This window comes from Carcharodon carcharias, chromosome 7, assembly GCF_017639515.1.
Source record: "Carcharodon carcharias isolate sCarCar2 chromosome 7, sCarCar2.pri, whole genome shotgun sequence".
Lineage (NCBI taxonomy): Eukaryota > Metazoa > Chordata > Chondrichthyes > Lamniformes > Lamnidae > Carcharodon > Carcharodon carcharias.
In genome coordinates this window covers 58,511,476-58,533,575 of record NC_054473.1, presented here as the reverse complement: position 1 = coordinate 58,533,575, position 22,100 = coordinate 58,511,476, and the positions used below count along the sequence as shown (strand labels likewise).

Here is a 22,100-nt window from a genome sequence, read left to right as displayed (position 1 = left end):
CTACTGAACAATGTTATTGCATTTGTGTTATCACATCTCAAAGCATTTCCCATACTGTGAATTACTTGACGTGCAGTGACTGTGTTGAGACAAATATGCAGCCATTTTGCATATACTAAGACCCCAAAGAGGAGTGAACCGCTTATATTTTTATAGTGCTTTTTATGACCTTGGGTCATCCAGTGGTTTAGTCAATGAAACATTTTGGAAGTGTGCTCCTGGTTGTAATGAAGAAAATGTGAGCTAAAATGATCTATTAATTTAGGGGAGTCTAGGATTAGGGGCATAATCTAAAAATCAGAACCAGATCTTTCAAAAGTAAAATTAGGTGGTAGAAGTTTGTATGTCTCTCCCATAAATAGCAATTGATGCTCAATTGATATCAACACTAGGTCAGTTGTTAAGTTTAAATCTGTGATTGAGATCATAAGGGTAGTAACTGCCTGGTTAAAATCTTCCATATTTGTGCATATCCAATGAAAACACATAAACTGTGACCTTACCAGTCTGTGGAAGACACGTTTAGGGCAAAGGCTTTTTGTGTGTGGAAGTGTGTATCAGTTATCCTGGAAAAACCTCTGCTGCTAGTTAATGCCTGTTGTTTTCTTGTGACCATTAGATATAGGAGCAGAAGTAGGCCATTCGGCCCATCAAGTCTGCTCTGCCATTTAATGAGATCATGGCTGCTCTGATAATCCTCAACTCCACTTTCCTACCTTTTCCCCATAACCCTTGATTCTCTAACTGATTAAAAATCTGTCGATCTCAGCCTTGAATATATGTAGCAACCCAGCCTCTACAGCCCTCTGTGATAAAAAAAATGCCACACATTGGCTATCCTCTGAGAGAAGAAATTCCTCATCATCTCTGTTTTAAGTGGGTGACCCCTTACTCTGAGATTATGCCCTTTGGTTCTGGACTCTCCCACAAGGGGAAACAACATCTCGGCATCTACCCTGTCAAGCCCCCTAAGAATCTTATGTTTCAATAAGGTCACCTATCATTCTTCTAAACTCCCATAAGTACAGGCCCAATTGACCCAACCCTTTCCTCATAAGAAAAATCCCTCTATCCCTGGCATCAACCTAGTGAACCTTCTCTGGACTGCCTCTAATGCCAGTATATCTTTGCTTTAAATAAGGAGACCAAAACTGTTCACAATATTCTAGTTGTGGTCTAACTTGTGCCTTGTATAGTTTTAGCAAGTCTTCCATATTTTTATGGTCCATTCCCTTTGAAATAAAGGCCAACATTCCATTTGCCTTACCTATTACCTCCTGAACTTGTATGCTAGCCTTTTGGGATTCATGCATGAGGATCCCAAATCTCGCTGTGCTGCAGCTTTCTCCAGTCTTTCTCCATTTAAATAATATTCAGCTCCTCTTCTTCCTGCCAAAGTGCATAACCTCACACTTTCCCACATTATATGCCACGTTTTTGCCCACTCACTTAACCTGTCTATATCCCTCTGTAGACTCCTTGTGTCATCCTCACCACTTGCCTTCCCACCTATTTTTGTGTCATCCGCAAACTTGGCGATAGTACATTCATTTCTGTCATCCAAGTCATTAATGTATATTGTAATTAATGGTGGCCCCAGCACTGATCCCTGTGGCACTCCACCAGTTACAGGTTAACTCCCTGAAAATGCCCCCCACCCCCCAGTATCCCAACTCTGTCTTCTATTAGTTAGTCAATCCTGTATCCATGCTAATATACTACCCCTAACACCATGGGCTCTTATCTTATTAAGTAGCCTTACGTGTGGTGCCTTATCAAACGCCTTTTGGAAATCCAAATATATTACATCTACTGGTTCCCTTTATCCTGCTTGTTACCTCCTCAGTGCCAGTTTAAATACTGTGGTGTCTGGGAAATTAATGCTTTCCTTGTTGTGGCTTTAACTTTAATGGGGAGGTTGTGATTATTGAGGAAATTGATTAATTCTTCTAATTCTGCTTCTACGTGAGTCCAAATATCGCATATGTCAACACAAATACTGAAAGTAGTGGTTGTATGTGACTGCATCACCTGAAAAAGGAAATGGCGAGAATGAAAATTCAAAAAGTATCCCTCAAATCTCACCAAGAACCCTCAAACTTATTTGACCCCTGCTTTCATCATCTCCAGACTTAATTAAACCGAAACTTTCTGGCTGATCTTCCATCAGCCACCTCCTGTAAGCTTGGCTCATCCAAACTCCTGGCCGTACCCTGTTGCTATTGCCCATCATTCTTGAGATCACAGAGCTCCCAGTCGCCCAGCGCCTCAAATTTAAAATTCTCTCCATTTCATGTTCTCTAGCTCCAGTCACATTCTTCCGATGCTTTAATTCAATTTCTGTATTGACCTCTCTTTCTCATGGTAACAGTGTCTTCAGACATCTAGGCTTCCTCCTTCAATCCTTCCACTTTCTTCCTTTAGGATCACCCTTAAAACATATCTCTATGACCAAGCTATTGGTCATTGTGCCTAATCTTTCTCTGGGTCCACATTTTCTTTCTTTACAGCTCTGTGAAGCACCTTGGGTTGTTGCATAATTGTACCATAGTAATATTTCACAAAAATATTGGGAGTATTTTTGCAGCAATTTAAATTTAAAGTGAAAAATTAAAGTTAAATATTAATTTAGCCCCTCAGAACATCTGTTGGCAAATAAGCTTTTTGTTTTGTACCAGCAGACCTTTGCTGACAGATAACTGGATGGTAACCTGAAAATTAAGAGCAGAAACCGCATTTGGACTTGTAGCTGTATGTCCTCCTATTCACTTGAGGCATGTTTTAATTGCTTCCTGTTTTAAACTCTTAAGTTGCTGCATTATGTGTACTTGTGTTTTTAGGAATGTGCATACAGACAGTAAAGAGAATGCATCACATTTTAATTGCAGAAAACCAAGAATAAACTCCCAGCTGGTTGCACAACAAGTAGCACAGCAGTATGCAACACCTCCACCTCCAAAAAAAGAGAAGAAGGAAAAAGTTGAAAAAGATAAGCCTGACAAAGAAAAAGAAGTAAGCTCAAATGCAAGCAAAAAGAACAGCAACAAAAAGATAAAGTAAGTGGAATTTTTGAACAATTTGTGTAGATTCTGAAATTTTTTTGGCAGTGAGCTTCCTTGTAAGTAAATAGGTGAACTGAATGCTTTATTCACAGTTTTGATTTGGAGATTTTTTTAGGGGTAATATCAATACACCCAATAGGGGTTACGATATCAGTATGGTTTTAAATATTCCCTCTATACTTAGTGATAATTCAGAAGAATTGCGGAATAAGTGGGGTGGTGCAGTTTTCTCCAGAACCACTGGAACTTGCTTAAATACATAAGGACATGCAAAATAGGAGCAAGTAGACCATACCATGAGCCTGCTCTGCCATTCAGCAAGATCATGGTGGAATTATTTGCATCAACTTCACCTTGTCCTTCTATCCCTATATCCCTCAATTCCCATAAGAGTCCGGAAATCTATCAGTCTCACTCTTGAATATGCTCATTGAGCATCTGGAGCCCACTGGGGTAGAGAATTCCAAAGATTTAACAGTTCCTTGAGTGAAGAGATTGCTCCTTATCTCCGTTCTGACTGATCGCTCCCTTATCCTGACACTGTCCTTCAGTTATAAACTCTAACCTGGAAATTGTTACAGTGCAAAAGGGGGTCTTTTGGCCCATCATGTCTGCACTGACTCTGAGTGAGCATTCACCTAGTGCCAGCCTCATGCCTTCTCCCTGTACCCTGCACATTCATCATCTTCAGACCAGTCTAATTCCTTTCTGAATGCTTCAATGAACCTGCCTCCACCACACACTCAAAAGTGCAGTCCAGACTTGCTGTGTGAAAAACTTTTTGCTCTTATTGCTTCAAAACACTTTTTTGCTTCTTTTGCCAAAATTGGTTAAAGTGTGGAATGTACTGCCAGTGTGTGTGTGAAGGCAGGTTCATTCAAAGGGGAATTAGACTGACTGCTGAAAAGGAAGAATGCGCAGAGTAATGGGATGAAGGCGGGAGAATGGCACAAAGAGAATTGCTCATTTATAATTCCAGAGGGCATAGGCCCATTCTATACAATATTTCCTCCTAAAACAGCCCCCTAATCCCAAGAATCAATCTGGTGAAAATTTGTTGCACTCCCTCTAAGGCAAATACATCCTTCGATAAAAGCAACATATTGCAAATGCTGGAAATATGAAGTAAAAACAGATTATGCTGGAAAAACTTAGCAGGTCTGGCAGCATCTTTCCTTGGTTAAAGAGACCAAAACTGCACGCAGTGCTGCAGGTGTGTTCATGCCCTACAAAATTACAGCAAGACCTCCTTGCTCTTTTACTCTGACCCCCTTGAAATAAAGGCTAACAACACCATTTGTCATCTTTATTGCTTGCTGTTCCTGCATGTTAACTTGCTGATTCATGTGCAGGGACACCCAAATCTTTCTGAATACCAACCTTTATTTGTGTCTCATCTTTAGAAAAGAAATTCCGCTTTTCCATTCTTCCTACCAAAGAGAATAATTTCACACTTCCCAACATTATACTCTATATCCTTTTGCAATCTCTTTGCATCCTCTTCACAGCAGCAGCTGGTGCCACTTATGTTTAGGGCTCTTCAGTGGCAGGCTGAGTTTATGGTATGCCTTCAGACGACCAATAGTGATATGCATGGTATTGGCACCATCCCCTGAAAATTTCTGCACCAGTATGGTGATTAACTTTGTGGTAACTTGAACAACTTTGGTGATATTGATTCTGTCTCACCATATACAGGACAAATTCAACAAAAATCGCATGCTGGCATTCCGCTGAAAGCAATTTGGTTTGTTAATGATGAAAAGTCTTTAGAAAATAAAATTTTAAAGAATTTTGGTCGTCATCTTTTAGTATAAATCTATTTTAAGAGTGCGATTAATACTATTTGATTTGGCTTATTACTTTTTAGGGTATATGTTTACTATTCATGGATTCCAACCATAAAATAATTAAAATCACATTTTAGATGTTTTCCTGCTTAGTAAGTCAGAAAATGTTTCTAGATTTTGAATAATCTGACAACAATAACATTTCTGTGGTAGAATAGTATAGGTATACTATATATGATGGAATTCAACGAAGACAGTAGTGTGGCTTTATTTTCAGGCCGAAGATGGAACTTGAAAAAGGACCTCCTAGTGAAATCAACAGTATACAGTCTGGGAAAGCTGCAACAAAAACTGACAGCTTACACACTTCAAGGTAAGTTGTTCTAATTGCCTGCTAAAATGTAGTTGCAGCATGAAATATTTTGTTTTTTGATCTTAAGTCGAAAGCTGGTATTCTTAGTAACTGTGCATTTAGTGTGGCTTAGGGTTTGCATAATGGATCTGCAAAGGATAGAACACAACCTTATTTAATATGTTGATGAACAGCATATCTTTTGAGCACTTCAAATTAGTGGAAAGTGAAAGCCTACAGACCCAATCCTGCTCACTTAAGTATGCTTCTTTGACTAATGTACTGTTTTGATGCAAGAGTTGGCAATGCTAACATCATAGTACATCCAATATTTCTGATGTAAAAGAGAAAGAAAGTTATGGAGGAAGAAAGACTTTTTTCAAATATTGCCCCAATGTCTATGTTGAAGAAATTAACATATTTTCATTGCTTTTTCTTTGCTATTGTGGATCTTCTGTCCAGGGGCACTCCACTAATGTCACTGACAGGAAGAAACCACAAGTTTCCTGGTGTAGCTGTATTTGAATTGGGGTTGTAATTTTTGTCTAATCTGGGAGGTGATACAAAGCTACCAGAAACCAAAAAAGCACATTACCAACAAAATATACAGTAACCCCAGGCTGTGGCATATGTTGAAGAAGCCTGGTGCCCTATTAAAGTAAATAATCTTTATATTAAAAACAGAATGCTGAAAATTCTTAGGTCAGGCAGCATTTGTGAAGAGAAACAGAGTAAACATTTCAGGTCGTTGATCACCTGAAATGCTTGCTTTGTTTCTATTCACAGATGTTGCATGACATGCAGATCATTTCCAGCATTTTCTGTTTTCACTTCAGATTTTCAGCATCTGCAGTAATTTTTTGTTATCTTGATTTTTTTTTCATATAGACAAGGTGATGTACTTCAACGATAAAACCTTTTTTCTCTCCTTCCTTGCACCCCCCTTCAGAATTAATATTCCTTTTCAGTAGGGTGTCTGAGTGAGAAGCAGAACAGTAAATAATGTGTGAAGTTTTTAACTTTTTGTTTGATCTCAAGGTTGGACCTATGAAATAGATCATTGTGCAGAAGATGACTGTTCTAAAAGTGTGTCCTCATATGTCAAACTTATTGTGCGCTTTCTGCTACGAATCTGAATGTTGAAATATGTGATCTGAATTGTAATTTTATGCAGCATGACAACTTGCTGCATAAAATTAGCATTTTGTACTTTGCTTCCCAGTTGCTGGTCAAGGGTATAAAACTCAAAACTGGGTGCAGCGTCTGTACTTTTTGTAACAAAAACAGAATTACCTGGAAAAACTCAGCAGGTCTTGCAGCATCGGCGGAGAAGAAAAGAGTTGACGTTTCATGTCCTCATGACCCTTCAAAGGGCCAGGAGGACTCAAAACGTCAACTCTTTTCTTCTCTGCTGACGCTGCCAGACCTGCTGAGTTTTTCCAAGTAATTCTGTTTTTGTTTTGGATTTCCAGCATCCGCAGTTTTTTTGTTTTTACTTTTTGTAATTCCTGGTTGTCGACGTTGTTTGAACATTTGGATAAAAGTTGGGTGGGAAGAATTGACTTTCAAAGTCTGACAAGGATTAGGAGTGAAGCAAAAACATTGAACAGTGTTTAAATGGTCAGTGATGTCCCCTGGGGTTTTTATGAGTGAAGTTACCGATAATGTTAAAATGCAGGCAGTTCTGTGAAGTGAGTATGTAGGTACTTCACTAAGTGATAAGCCACCAAGCTATACAAGCAAGGGAAATCTTAGTTTTTACTCCTGTTCTACATTGGCTTCCGTCCATTGCCTGAAAAGCGCCTTAGTTTGCGCTCCTGGTTTCTGTCAATGGGAGTAATTTTAATGTGTGAATTAGTTGCCTATTGTATAGCACACTCTTGGAAAGGAAATGGAAAGGAAAAATGGGCACTAATTCTATATTTTTCCATTTAATGCCATCACTTATAATTAAAGTTATCCCAATGACTACTGGAAGTGTGGATAGGTGAGAATGCAGGTACAGTGTTCTTCTCAAAATAGATGACACCAATGGCACTTGGTATCCAGTATTAGATGAAGAATGGCAATTTGGGTAATGTACTGGAGAGGTGCTGGTGCCTATGGAAATATACCCCAGAGTGAGTACTCCCCTGCAGCAAATGAAGGGATATAGGAGAAAAGGATCAGCTGATTTGCAGTTTTGAGAATATTTCATCTTTAAATTTGCTGAATTTTGAACAGTTGCTTGTAATTTTTCTTAAAATAGCTTTAATGGTTAATTTCTCATTTTTCAATGAATATAGAAAGATGTTGGTAGTTTCCATTCTATTGTTTAAAAGTTCCTGTGCCACATTTTTTGGGAGAAGATTATGATGTTCTCTTTGGCTCTGAACAACATTTAATTAAACAAATCAACTGGTTGTCTCTCACTGTTCGAGATCTTGTGTGTAGATTGACTGCACTTTTGGCAATGAAGAATTTTGGAATATTCCAGGAATCTGCGAGGTGCGCTATAAATTCAAGTTCTCTTTCCATGTACCTTGATGTCAAGAGTTGAATTCACAAACCACATACATTTTGTTTTTATTTAAAAGCTAAATTAGTGGCAATACCTTCAAGGCTATTCGGATGATTCATTCATTTCGTAACTTAAGCATTCATGGTGAGAAAAAGAACTGTTAGCAGATTTCCCCACTTTTTGCACAACAGGGAGAGGAATTAGAACAATTAGTGGTCAGGTGCTTCATATCTGGCTGCTGGGGAGAGTGCAAGCAGTCTAGAGTGACTTCCTTCCTTCCATTTTTTTCATTGCGCGAAAGGGCCAAAGTTCCACTTGTTACCTCCCTCTGGTGGCCTAGCTGCAGGCTGAGATATTTCACGTTGAAATCCTTTGTCACTTGAACACTTTATTTTCATTAGTTCACAAATAGAACTGTTGTTGTTTTGCATCTGCTGGTCCTCTTTTAAAAAAAAATCCTTACTGAATTTTGTACAGCTAAATTCATGGAATTGTGGCTTAAAATTTGTAAAGAGAATTATCATTCATCCTTGCCCCGTGAGCAAAAGCTAGACTTCTGAAGAGTTGATCATAAAGTTCTGTATGGTTGAAAATGACTGTTTTGGGGGACAACACTTGAAAGCAAGCTCACAACTCATTTAAAATAATACAAACAAACTTAAACAAGAGATTTTCTGACCAACCTTTTTCAATTTTGTGTGTTTTATTTATTGTCACGGGATGTGAGCCTCATTGGCTAGGCCAACATTTATTGCCCATCCTTAAATGTCCTTGAGAAGGTGGTGGTGAACTGCCGCCTTGAACTATTGCAGTCTGTGTGTTTTATGTACACCCACCATGTTATTTCTTGGAAAACTAGGGAAAGGTCCATGGATGAAAAGTCATTACGTTCATTGTTTGGATATAAATTGTAAAAGATATCACAGTGGCTTAATACTTTGGTGAACACCCTTGTTTGCACTAATGCCTGGTTATAAAGTAGGTGTCTAAACAGATCACATACCTGTCCTCTGGTGGAAATGTTGACATATTTTCATATTGGTGATTTAGTTGGTCGAGTCCTCAGTTAAAATTTTGTAGGATTGAGGCCAACACTCGTGTATCTGCTTAATCTAGTCGTAATTTTTCAGTAAGAGAATGTGGCCTTTGGGATGACACTTTAAACTGAGGTCCCAGATGTCTTTGGGTTGAAACATTAAGCTGAGGCCCTAGATGCAACACCTGTCCTTTTACCTCCTGCTTACCTACCACCTAGGGCCACAAGCATTCCTTCCAGATGAAATAGGGATTTATTGTGACCTTCTCTACAGTGAGGTAGATTGAGTAATCATTTTGTTGAACACCTCTGTTCAGTGCGGAAAAATAACCTTCAACTTTGTTGTTTCTCACTTAAATTCTCTGTGCCACTCCCACTTTGATTTCACTTCTTGGCCTCCTGCACTGCTTCAGTGAAGCTCAGCACAAGCTCAAACAGCACCTCATGTAGCACCTTATGTTTTCTTTAGAAACTTCACAGCCTTCAGACCTCAACATTGAGTTCAACTGTAAGTCATATCCACTGCTCCCATTTTCTTGGACAGCAAGTGTTCCTGGGCTGACAGCTCCATAAGGAGCTCCTATGTGTGCAACGTTATCCTCGGCCATCTGTTACTATATTTTGCCCTTTATCTCCCAGTATTTTCTCTTTCACTGTGTAAGTTTTTCTGGTGCTGATAGTGGGTGCATTTTAGTCCCAACAACAAGATAACTGTTAGTTTAAAGTTACCCAAGCTAAGTGCCCAATGCCTATCCCACAGCCATCCCTGCTGTTAACTTTCCTCAGTGAGCACTCGATCTTCCCTCAAATTTGGCTTCCAAATTCCTGGACATCAAGACTACACTTCTCCTGGACTATACTGTAAGATTCAGCTGTTGTGTCCCTGATGCACTAGTCAGTTGCTTAAATTTTGAAGTAACTTTATCTGATCTACAGCCCAGCCCCACCACTGATTTTACCTTCTGAGTTTGACTATCCTACTGTTTTTTTAGTTCCAGTCAGATTGTTTGCCAGAAATTTACTGCACTAGTGTAAAGTTCATTTGTCTCCTGCCTCTGGATCTTACGGTGACCTCCAGTTTTGTGAGGCAGAAAAATAATGACTATCAATTCTGCCCACTATCTTGCAGACCTTTCCCACAGAAATATTTCCAACAGTGTGTCCAGCAGTGCTCTGCCCTTCAAATAGCTTTTGGACTCACTAGCCCTCCACACCTCTTCAAGCCTAGTCATCAGTTTGTCAATGTTCTAAGCTAACTCCACCATATCTACGTGGACTTTACCCCACCGTAGGACTTCTGACTTCAACTTTGGAGCTTTTCTTGTTTTCTTCTCTTTCCTGTTTATTATTGGGCTCTAGCAATGCCATTCTTGTGATAAAACCAGGCCTCTGTAATTTGAGTTCCCACCTCCATTTGTGTGACCATTCTGCAGACTCAAGCCCATCATTCTGCTTTCTCCCTTTTCATCCCCCTTTTTTTCCCTTTACCACTTCTGGATCCCACCTTCCTCTCATGTTGTCTTGCCTCCTCTCGTTCTCTCCTCTTAGGTACTTTGCGGTCCCAAATCCCTACCCCAACCCTTCAGTGCTCCTCAACCTTCCTACTCTTTTGCTGCTGTTCTAGGCTTGACTCTTTTCTATTCTTCTATGGGATGTGAGGGTGGCTGGCAAAGCCAGCATTTGTTACAAATTTCTAATTGCCTTAGAAGCCTACAGCTTGTTTCTGTGTGTGTCTCGGTATCCTCCAGAAGGCCCATCATGGGATTTGTCGTCACTGGCTTATAATTAACAACTTAATTGTCTTTCCTCCTTCCCGTTCAACTCAAACCCCCCACCCAATGCTGAACTTGTGGACTCTGCTACTGAATCAATTGTTGTAGTCTCTCTCCGCTTGCTCCTACAGAATGTCCATTCGCTTGTGAATAAGGCCCTTGACATTCCTAAGCTTGGCTATACCTTCAAACACTTAACCCCACCCAAACCTTAGCAAATTTTCCCTTAGCAAATCAAGTTTGTCCAACTTCTCCTCCTTTGAGCATCTCACTTTATTTTGCCCTTCTCACCTTCCATTTAAAATCTTGTTCTCTGCTGCCCACCCAACTGCAACACTGTATTTTTTCCCCATTTTTCATCAAGATAACTTCAGTGTTTTCCTCCCTCAGCCTCTGCGCCTAGCAGCATCTCTTCCTTGGTGATTTCAACCCCCATCTTTTCTCTGAGTTCACTAGCCTCTTATATTTCCTTGATCTCTCCCTCCAGATAAACTTCCCTACACATTTTCATGGACAACCTCTTAATATTTTCATCTCATGTGGCCTCATTACTCCCATCATGTCAAACACAGATGAGGCCATCTCTTGTTACTTGTATCGATCTCCACTTAGAACCCTTTCCTTAACCCACTCCCTTCCTGTCTGCTCTCGAATTTCCAACCACCTAGTCAGTCACTACAATATCTCTGCACATCCTCGCCTACTCCTTTAATGTCCTAGTCCTCATTAAAATGTTACTCTTGCTCATCTGATTGTTCTCCTGGTACAGCCCTCACACCCCTTCCCTAAGTCAGAGGAATGCAGACTTGAATGTTTATGGTGGATGGCCAGTTTAATCATTAGTCACCATCTATGGCTGTACCACAAAGCACTGTCAAGTCCTGGTCTTCGGCAGTACTGCTCACTATTTCAGGATCATTTTTTGGAAGATCACCCCAAACTTCCTTTCTCCACAAGAAACCATGTTCTTAAACCCTCTCTCTGCCTCCTCCAGCCTCACCTTCAAGTGCAAGGAGCTTGTGGACTTCTTTGTCACTAAGATTGCGACTATAAATTCAGCTACCTCTGCTTCCTTTCCTTAGCTCAGTGAGCCAGACTTCCTCTAAGGGCCCCCTGTGCCCTAGCCCTGGCCTTGCATCTTTCTGTTGGCCACTCGCGATCACATGCCATGTCTTCTCATGAGTTAAGCTTGTCCATGAGACCTACCTCCTGTTCTCTTGACCCTATTTCCTACCAAACTGCCCTTCTCCACTCCCATGTTAGCTGTTCTTTATCCTTGAGTCCATGTTGGTAGGGCAAGCAAAGATCAGGACAGCGGAGAAAAAGATACAAAACGGAGTAGAGGCTAAGACAAAGCCCTGTTTCACCCCATTCTTGATCTCAAAACTGTCAAAGGTGAAACCATCAAATGGAATGGTGGTACCATGCATGTTATCATGGGAAGGACCTTATGAGACTCCAAAGTTTGGAAGGACAGCCATTTTTGTTTTTTTTTTAAAGCACCAAGATGTTCACCTACAAGGCCTGCATCCTCAGCACATTGTTGTCTGGCAGCAAAGCAAAAAATGTTAAATAAATAAAAGTTATTGGTCATGCTTCTGTTATAACTGTTTACAGGCTTTCTGGACCCATTTATTACTTGTCATTTAATCTCCTCTGCCCTCCATCCCATCACAGACTTTTCTCTTTTTTTCCCTGGCTCTGCACTAACTGTTAAAGCTATACTTCCAGTTTTGATGAAAGGTTGAAGTTTTTTTTTCACCGCCGTTGCTGAGTGTTTCCAGTATTTTTTGTCTTTTACTTAGATTTCTAGCACCTGAAATATTTTGCTTTTGCATGGTCTGCCTTTTAAGGTGAAAAGTAAGCGATCTTATGGCATTTCTTTTGAAGAGTATCAGGTTACCCAGTTTTGTGTCTAACATTCATAACCTACTTTTGGCAATGTTGGCTGAGATAACTGGCCATTATTTCAATATTGTTTGTGGGACCAACCTGTGCATAAGTTGCCTCCCATATTTGCTTATAAAATGAGAAATGATTACCCTTAAATATCCTTTTGTAAAGCACTTTGGGGCATCTAGAGGATAAGAAAGGCACTATATAAATCAAGTTCACTCTTATCGGTGTTTTACATGCTATCACTCTTCGTTGTAGCTACAATGCCAACTTTTCTATTTGCTCTCTCAAATAAAATAACACTTCAGCATTAAAGCTGCACTATTCTCAGGGTTTAATGAGGAATTCACTGAATTCCTGCTCTTCCAGAAATAATGAACTTTCAGCCAAACTTGAGTTATGTAATGGAATTTTTTGCAATGAGATTCACTTGCAGCCTTCTGAAATGCTTAGTGTTCATTTCTTGCAGATTTTGCACAAAAAGTGATTTAATGAAAATATACTAACATGGAGTAAAACTATTTTTTAATTATACGATGTAAAATTTGCTCTGAAAAAGCAGTTTCTGCCTTTTGAGTTCCTTGGAATAAATGGTAGGCCTCGATGTTTCATGCAGCGTACTCTGTCCGTCCTCTGGAGGAATGTCGGAACAGGTGAAAGAGGTTATGTATAGTGGCGGACAGGGATATAGGTAGGATCATGTTGATTGGTCATGCTATTATGTTTGTAATAGGTCGATACATGTTAACATTCTTACTGCTTATTGCCATCCATTCTGTACAGTTGACCAATGTGTTCCTTGAGTAAGGGTAGCCAGATGTCACTGATGAGAAGACCATCACCATGAGGGACGGTGTGATGTCAGTAGGTCTCCATAGCTTCCCTGACTTGCCTTGTATACCAATGTGCAATGGATGAGAAGTCTAGAATTGGACCATTGGATGTGGTGGTTATTAAGTTGAACATATTTTACGATAGCTGACTTGCTCCATTCACCATATTTGAAGCAGGTTTAATGTTTCTTGCCTAATGTATAGGCTGCGGCCTGTTTTCCCAATGTAGATGAGTCCGCAATCACATAATATGCTGTAAACTCCTGGTTTCCTACGAGATGATTTCTTGTCTTTGCGGGAATGAAGGACGATTTGAAGCTTCTTAAATGAGGTGTGTCAGACCCCTACGTCCACTGACTTGTGTATACATTGTTGTCTGTGAGGTGGAACCCATGTATGGGAGGCTGACTCTTAATGGAACTAGTTGTTATTGAGCTAGTAACAGGTGAGCTCGCGTTAATCTTATGCAAAGGGATCCATTGAGTTGAAGTGTAGATTTAATATGGCATGTTCTTGTTTAGTTGTTTCTTTCACTGATGGAGTAGGCTTTTCTAATGAGGCTCAAAATGTGGTCAAAATCATTTTACTCAATGTTATTGCTCTCACCATGAAAACCTTCAAACAACTTTGAGGCCAACATTGTTTCCTTCCTTAAATTGAATTATGAACAAAAAGGTAACTTTTCATGTGTAGATTGATAAATTCCTTTTTATGAGTTTTGGGAAGCAGTTGTCAGTCTCTTAAGCCATAACTTTCACAAAATGTTTTATGTTAATATGCAAGAAATTGCTTTTTGCAAAACTATTAATGTATCCTGTGCAATAAGTTGATAGTTGGAAATGATCTTCATCCTATGTTTATGTAACATGTTTCTGTTGCAGGCCCAAGCTGAAAAACGTAGACCGAAGTACTGCACAACAGCTTGCAGTGACAGTGGGTAATGTTACAGTAATTATAACAGACTTTAAAGAAAAAATACGTTCCTCTTCCACATCATCATCAACGGTCACATCCAGTGCTGGATCTGAGCAACAGAACCAAAGTAGCTCTGGATCAGAGAGCACAGACAAGGGTTCATCGCGTTCCTCTACGCCAAAAGGTGAAATGTCAGCAGTAAATGATGAATCGTTCTGAGCTTTGCCAGGCTCCAGACATGCACATGCAATGTGAAAAGTATGAATGAATACTTTTGACATTTTTTATGTATTCCCTTGGTTTTATATTTTCCTAACAATCATTTATAATGGATGTGCTCCTGAATCTACTTTTTTATAAATCTGCTGTGCACAATTTCCATGTACATTATGTATTTTGTTACATTTGACTTTTATTTATTACATTTGCAAATTCCACCCTTTTCAACATATACTTTTTTTTGTAAGTTTTGTTGCCAGCAACTATGCTGATTATTAGCGATTTTAGAGATGTTAAATGTCTAACTGGTTTAAACAGAATAAAAGGTTGTTAGAAACCAACACACAAAACACTGGTGCTTAATACACTGTGAAATAAAAGCAGCATTCAACAGATAAGATTAGGACAGTGCATTCCAGCAGAGATGATCAAGTTCTGCAAACTATTGTAATGAAAGCTGTCTTGTCCTCAGGATTGTTAACTCTTCAGAAGCAGAAAAGGCTGAGGAGAAGTACACTTGAGGCAACTGAACAATAGCTGGATTAGTTCAGTGTCTATTAAGCAATAGATGTGGGTTCCTCCTTACACTTACCTGAAAGCTGTGTCATTGTGTGCTATAAATGTAATTATTCTTAATGCTGTAGTTCCCAGCCACCTAACTAATCTAAAGATGCGGTGCCTCATAACTGGCAGCATGATTTAACTTGTTTCACATTGACATATAAACTAAAGCAGCTTACCTGTGGGGAAAGAAAAACATTTAACAGTCCAAGCTCAGTGGCAATCAAATGAAGAACCCCTTAGCTCCTGTGCATGCTGCATACTGTTATTAGTACTTAATTTTTACCAAGGAAGTAGACATCAGTATATATGTGTTCAAAAGCAGCATTGATTGTTACTGAAAAATGCATTAAGTTTCTGAAGATGGGATCATTTTGAATCTGTATTTTCACCTTCAAATAAACTGCTTTAGTTGTACTTCTACAATAAAAACATGTGATTGGTCATTGCAACTTTAAAATTTGACACATTTAATATCCACCTTCAGTTTTTGCACTTGCCAGCAATATTTGATTGTTGTTTAACTACTCTTTCTACATCTGTACAGTTAAAGCCAAATCTGTATTAATTCAAACAGTAATGGGAGAAAAAGTAAGAGCTTGATTCAGAAAGTTATGCTGAATCTCTTTGCCATTCCTTTTGTTACAGATGTAAATAACAGAAAATTTCTAATCATATACGAAAGCAAAATTGTAGCTGCGTGTTCCTCTTGAATCTACACTTCATGGCCATAAAAGATCATTAAATCGTGGAGAATTTAAGTGGAACATAACTGAGTAGATTTGCTGTTTACAGTCTTCATGTCTTTTTTCTGTGCACTCCTCTTTCGGTCATTTTTTATGTCTGGCTTTGGTACTCTACTTTTCAAATCTGTTTAAGAAAAAAGTCTTGAACTATTTAGGTTTGAAACACCTTGTTTCTGTTTTCTTCCTTACCCTCAATTGTAAAAGGTACATGTTACTCTGTTACCAAACAACTAGCTTTAGTAATGGATGTGGTTTTCCCTTCTTGACGACATAGTATGCTTGCTGAGAAAGAAATACCACCCCCTGATTTTTGAATTGTAAGTCTGGTATGAGGTGCAAGTTGTGTGACCAGTTGCGTTTATAAATACTGGAGAGCATATTTCTACAGAGGCCTTATACATAGCAATCACCTACCATCGATACATAACACTGGAGAGGTTGCCTACTAAGTCTTATGAATTATTGCTTCCACGTCAATCTTAAAGTTCATGGGGAAAAATAAGTTGGTGTTACCAATTGAGTTTCATGGAAGGAATTTATTCCAAATTTCAATGAACAAATATGAACCAATTATTTAACACTATGTTGGCATTTGTCTTTTGGACTTGGCATAACCAGTAAATCGTACAAAATACATTACATAATCTTCAAGTTTTATGTTAAAGTTACACTTAGTCATCAAATATTAAGTTTTTATTTGATATTGTCACTAACAGGAATAAATTCCCATTTTTCTTTAATAGTGTCAGAGTGGAGAGGCTCTGAGTGAAGGATGAGGATTAATATGTGCAAAGTGCAAGATCCACGTAACAATTAGTCAATGTTCCCTTATATTAAGACTTGCATAAATTCATACTGTGATTTATCTTTGTATGAAATGATGCACTTAGGTTTCACAGACTTCAATATTTTTCTTCTTTGTAAATTGTACCTCTGGAATTTAATACGTTTCTCTGCAGTATTAACATTTAAATTGTTTGAAATTAAGTTTATTCAAACTCGGTTTAAGAATGTTTAATGCTTCATTTAATATTGTGATTTAGGAAGGTGGTAAACTTGTACTTAAGGATGAATTTTATTTAAGATATGATAGCCTTCACATAGGCGTATGAACACTAGCTGTACAGATAATTTAACATCAGAGTGGAACATAAAGGTTAATAAGTACCACACTGATGCTGGGACAGGCATAAACTGAATGCAATTTTCATGTAATGTAATGAACCCGCAGTCTATTGAACTATTTTCATTTGGTTAGGTGCTGTCCTTTAGGGTAATAGCCAGCTTCCTCTGTGCTGCTTAGCCTAGTTTTTTTTTTACTTAGGACCTGACAGCTTTTCTGCAGTGCCTCCTGAACTGAAACTACACAGCCAAATAGGCATGTTGTTGATGACTTGGAAGCAAGTCACTATTTTAATGTTATATTCTGTAGACTGAATTGGTGCACAGACTTTTTTAACAGTCTTTAAAGCAACAGTAATTCTGCAAGTTGAAATTGGTAAAGTGTTTAAACATAATGAGCCACTTCAAAGTTGATACAACTTGTATAAAAACATTTCTAACTATTTCTGGAAACTCATTATTGGAAAGAGTGGCACTTCATCTGCCTTACCAAAAATATTTCAGTCTACTTTTATAAACTATTGTAACTTAAATTATTGAAAAAATGTAATGTTTGCTGGAAATATTAAAATGCTTGTAAGTAACTTGAAAGGGTTCAAGAGCCAACCTTTAGAAAATGACAACGAACTGAACAGTTTTTTAATGCGCAAGCAGTTCTGTTCTTGTGTATGACTTGTAACCTTTATTTACTGTGTAAAGATGGTTACATTGTTATTTCTTAGCTTTGTTCATTGGATACCCATATAGAATGCTTGTTTAAAGTGGCATAACATAATCTTGTGAATTTTGTTATTGTATTATACAAGGTATATTTTCATTTGCCCAGAAAGATGTCCTGTATAATGCTTTGGAAGTTTTTTGCTCTGTAAATTAAATAGGGCTGACAGCGTGCTAGATTTGTTTTCTTTAATCTTCATGCTGCTGTGTTCATGGTGGTTTTGTGAGCTGGTAAAATTATTTCCAGGTCTTAAATGTTTTGGGGACTTTATAATCTACACTGCTTTTTGTCTAGCAAATAAAAGATGTTAATATATTCCTGTTACTGGCATGTGCACGAATATGTTATTAGAAGCCACTTTATTATTTCCTTCTTAACTGCTTCAAATAGAAATGTCTATTTATGAATTCTGCTTGTAGTTTTTCACAAATAAAATAGTTTAAAAAAATTGTTTCCTTTTTTCAAAATATTCCAAGCTGCTGTTTAGATGAAATGTAATTAAACCCAACCAGGGACACTTGAAAGAAGGCACCTTGGTTGTTGGTGCTCTTTTGTTTCTTCATGTGAGCTACTGCATCAGATATGCTAACTTCTAGTTCTGCATGCTTATCAGAAAATCCATACTACTTTGTTGGCCCAAAATATATACAGAGTTGCCACTTCCTCCACATTACCACTTCACATATGCATTGATGCAGTTGCCCATCTTCTGACCACTTGCTCCAGGCTATAATTAAACTCCAACCTTGTATAGTACCTACTTCAGACAATTTAGGTGGTGATGAGATGCTTTTGGAAATGCAACATAAGTAGAACTTGCTGTGGCTGAAAAGTTTTTTTGTGTAACTGACTGTCAAACACATCCTCACATCTGAAGAAATTGAGCAAAGCACTGTGATTAAACACGAGAGAAGGAAAATTACTTGCAGGTGTTTTGTGAAAAAATGTGATCGATTGACATTTCTTATGGTTAATATTGGATCAGCTGTTCAAGTCAGCACATAACATTCTAAATGTGTGTTTATAAATGTCATTTTATAGGAAAAACTAGAGTTATAGCTTTGGTATTCTGTAAAATAGTTTAGTCATGGGTCTTTTTCAATGTCAAGATAACTCAATGCTATTCTGAATTGGTTAAGCTATCAGGTTTCTATATCCTAGAAGGTTATATTTCCATTAATTTTAGAAAATAAAACTTTATATTTGGATGAGTTCTAATTTTGCTTACAAAATTTAGTTCTAGAGGTATAATTTTTGCATTTAAAAGTTTTTTTTCCATAACTTGTAGTGAAATATTTAAGCATTTAATGGATTTTCTACAAGTTGGATACTATAGATCGTGGTGTCTAAGGCAACCCCTATTTTCTTGGACCCCAAAAAGTGTGTTTTTGTATATACTTGATGTATAAGGCACAACATGCTATGCTTGCATTAGTAATCAGCCTCAATTTTTCAACCCAAAAATGAATGTTTTACTTTCTGGTACCTTAAAGTACCAGAAACTTTATACCTGGTATAACTGGGGGCAAGGGATCAAGCAGGTGATATGGACTGTATTACAAAATGTGTGGGAATTTAAAATACGCCCACGCAGAGCAGATCCTGCATGACAAATGGCATAGATGGCCACTGCCCGCACCCACTCCAGCACACCGGTTAGTTTAATATCACTGGTGGGTAAGGTTTTGAAATCTACAATCGGGGGAAAAAAGCAAAAGACACTTGGAGAGGCTTAAGTTAATTATGGAGAGTCAGCACAGATTTGTAAAAGGTAGATTGTGCTTTATGAATCTAATTGATTTTTATTTTTGAAGTAACGTTGATAAAGGGAATGTTGTCTATGTGGACTTTAAGAAGGTGTTTGACAAAGTATCACACAAAAGACTGGTTAACAAAATTCAGGCTTATGGAATTGCAGAATCAGTATCCAATTGGATAAACTTGCTTAGGGACAGAAAGCGAGTCGAGGTACATGGTTGATTTTTGTACTGAAGGGTGGCAGGTAGTGGCGTTCCCTGGGTCAGTGATGGCACTATTTTTTAAGCTATGTATAAATGACTTAGTTCTTGGCAAATTTTGAAATTTTAATCCACATTTTGTGACACCAAACATGGAGTAACAAACAGTACGGATATAAATCGCCTGCAAGAGGACATGAGCTAGCAGAATGGGTGGACAAGTGGCAAATGGAGTTCAATATAGAGAAGTATGAGGTGATAGATTTTAACAGAAGCAATAGGGAGAGGCAATATTGACATATTCCCATAATTCTAAGGAGTGTGCAGGAACAGAAGAACATGGGGAGTATATGCATTGATCTTTGAAGACGCAGGACATATTGAGAGAGTGATTAGCAAAGCATATGGGATCCTGCGATTCATAAATAGAAGCATTGAATACAAATGCAGGGAAGTTTTTCTGTACCTATATAAAGCTCTGGTTAGGCTCCAACTCGAGCATTGTATCCAGTTCTGGTCACCACACTTCGTGAAGATCCTGGAGAGAGTGCAGAATGGTTCCAGGAATGGAATTTCATTACAAGGTTAAATTATAATAGCTGGGGTTGTTCACCTTGAAGCGTAGGAGATTATGGGGAGGTGGGCACAGTGGTATTGTCGCTAGACTAGTAATCCACAGACCCAGGGCAATGCTCTGGGGACCCGGGTTCGATTCCTGCCACAGCAGATGGTGAAATTTGAATTCAATAAAAATCTGGACCATGATGACCATGAAACCACTGTCAATTGTGTAAAAGCCCATCTGGTTCACTAATGTAGAGAAGGAAATCTATCATCCTCACCTAGTCTGGCCTACATGTGATTCCAGACCTACAGCAATGTGGTTGACTCTTAAATGCCCTCTGGAATGGCCTAATAAGCCACACAGTTGTATCAAATTGCTACAAAGTCACAAAAAAAGGAATAAAATGGATCACTTGGCATAGACCTAGGCACCAGATACGACAATAACAATATCAGCCCTGTCGACCTCTCAAAGTCCTCCTTACTAACATCTGAGGGCTAGTACCAAAATTGGGAGAGCTGTCTCTCAAACTAGCCAAGCATAGGCATCTGCACGGAATCATATCTTACCAGATACCACCATTACCATCCCTGGTTATGTCCGGACTCTGGCAGGACAGACCCAGCAGAGGTGGCAGCACAGTGATATACAGTTGGGAGGGAGTTGCCCTGGGATGACTCAGCATTGTTTCCGGACCCCATGAAGTTTCATGGCATTAGGTCAAACATGGGCAAGGAAACGTCCTGCTGGTTACCACGTACTGCCCTCCCTCAGCTGATGACTCACTGCTCCTCCATGTTGAACACCACTTGGAGGAAGGACCGAGGGTGGCAAGGGTGCAGGATGTACTCTGGGTAGGGGACTTCAATGTCCATCACCAAGGGTCGTTTAGTAGCATCGCTACTGACCAAGCTGGCCGAGTCCTAAATGACATAGCTGCTGGACTGGGTCTGTGGCAGGCGGTGAGGGAACCAACAAGAGGAAAAAACATACTTGACCTCATCCTCACCAACCTGTGTGCCACAGATGCATCTGGTCCATCACAGAAACAGTAGGAGTGACCACTGCACAATCATTGTGGAGATGAAGCCTCATCTTCACATTGAGGATACCCCCCATGTTGTGTGGCACTACCTCTGTGCTAAATGAGATAGATTTTGAACAGATCTAGCAACTCAAGACTGGGCATCCATGAGGTGCTGTGGGATATCAGCAGCAGCAGAATTGTACTTGAACACAATCTGTAATCTCATGGCCTGGAATATCCCCTACTCTACCATCAAGCCAGGGGATCAACCATGCTTTCAATGAAGAGTACAGGAGGGCATGATAGGAGCAACATCAGGGGTACTTAAAAATGGGGTGGCAACCTGGTAAAGCTTCAACACAGAACTACTAACGTGCCAAACAGCATAAGCAGCAAGTGATAGAGCTAAGCGATCCCACAACCAACGGATCAAATCTAAGCTCTGCAATCCTGTCACATCCAATGGTGAATGGTGGTGGACAATTAAACAATTGACTGGAGGAAGAGGCTCAACAAATAATCCCATCTTCAATGACAGAGTAACTCAGCACATCAGTGCAAAAGATAAGGCTGAAGCATTTGCTACAATCTTCAGCCAGAAGTGCTGAGTGGATGATCTATCTCGGCCTTCTCCAGAGGTCCCCTGCCTCACAGATGCCAGTCTTCAGCCAATTCAATTCACTCCATGTGATATCAAGAAGCAGCTAAAGGCATTGGATACTGCAAAGGCTATGGACCCTGACAATGTTCCAGCAATAGTACTAGAGATTTGTGCTCCAGAACTTGCCGCACCCCTAGCCAAGCTGCTCCAGTACAGCTACAACACTGGCATCTACCTGGCTATGTGGAAAATTGCCCAGGTATGTCCTGTACACAAAATGCAGTACAAATCCAACCCGGCCATTTACCGCCCCATCCGTCTACTCTTGATCATCAGTAAAGTAATGGAAGGGGTCATCAACAGTGCTATCAAGCAGCACTTGCTTAGCAATAACCTGCTCACTGATGCCCAGTTTGGGTTTCACCAG

At 39.2% G+C, this 22,100-nt stretch overlaps 1 protein-coding gene across 2 annotated transcripts in view; it reads left to right on the top strand.

Moving 5' to 3' along the window:
- The window catches only part of LOC121280410 (RING1 and YY1-binding protein-like), a 107,447-nt gene extending 89,477 nt beyond the window's left edge, over positions 1–17,970 (top strand). Inside the window, exons 3-6 of one of the 2 annotated variants that reach the window (XM_041192370.1) lie at positions 2,889–3,056; positions 5,130–5,225; positions 14,123–14,340; positions 15,585–17,970. In XM_041192370.1, the coding sequence (XP_041048304.1) occupies positions 2,889–3,056; positions 5,130–5,225; positions 14,123–14,340; positions 15,585–15,649 (547 nt within the window). In that variant the 3' untranslated portion in view covers positions 15,650–17,970. Of the gene's footprint in view, positions 1–2,888; positions 3,057–5,129; positions 5,226–14,122 lie in introns of both variants that reach the window. The other variant, XM_041192371.1, reaches the window with a different exon arrangement.
- The last annotated feature ends 4,130 nt before the right edge of the window (positions 17,971–22,100 follow it).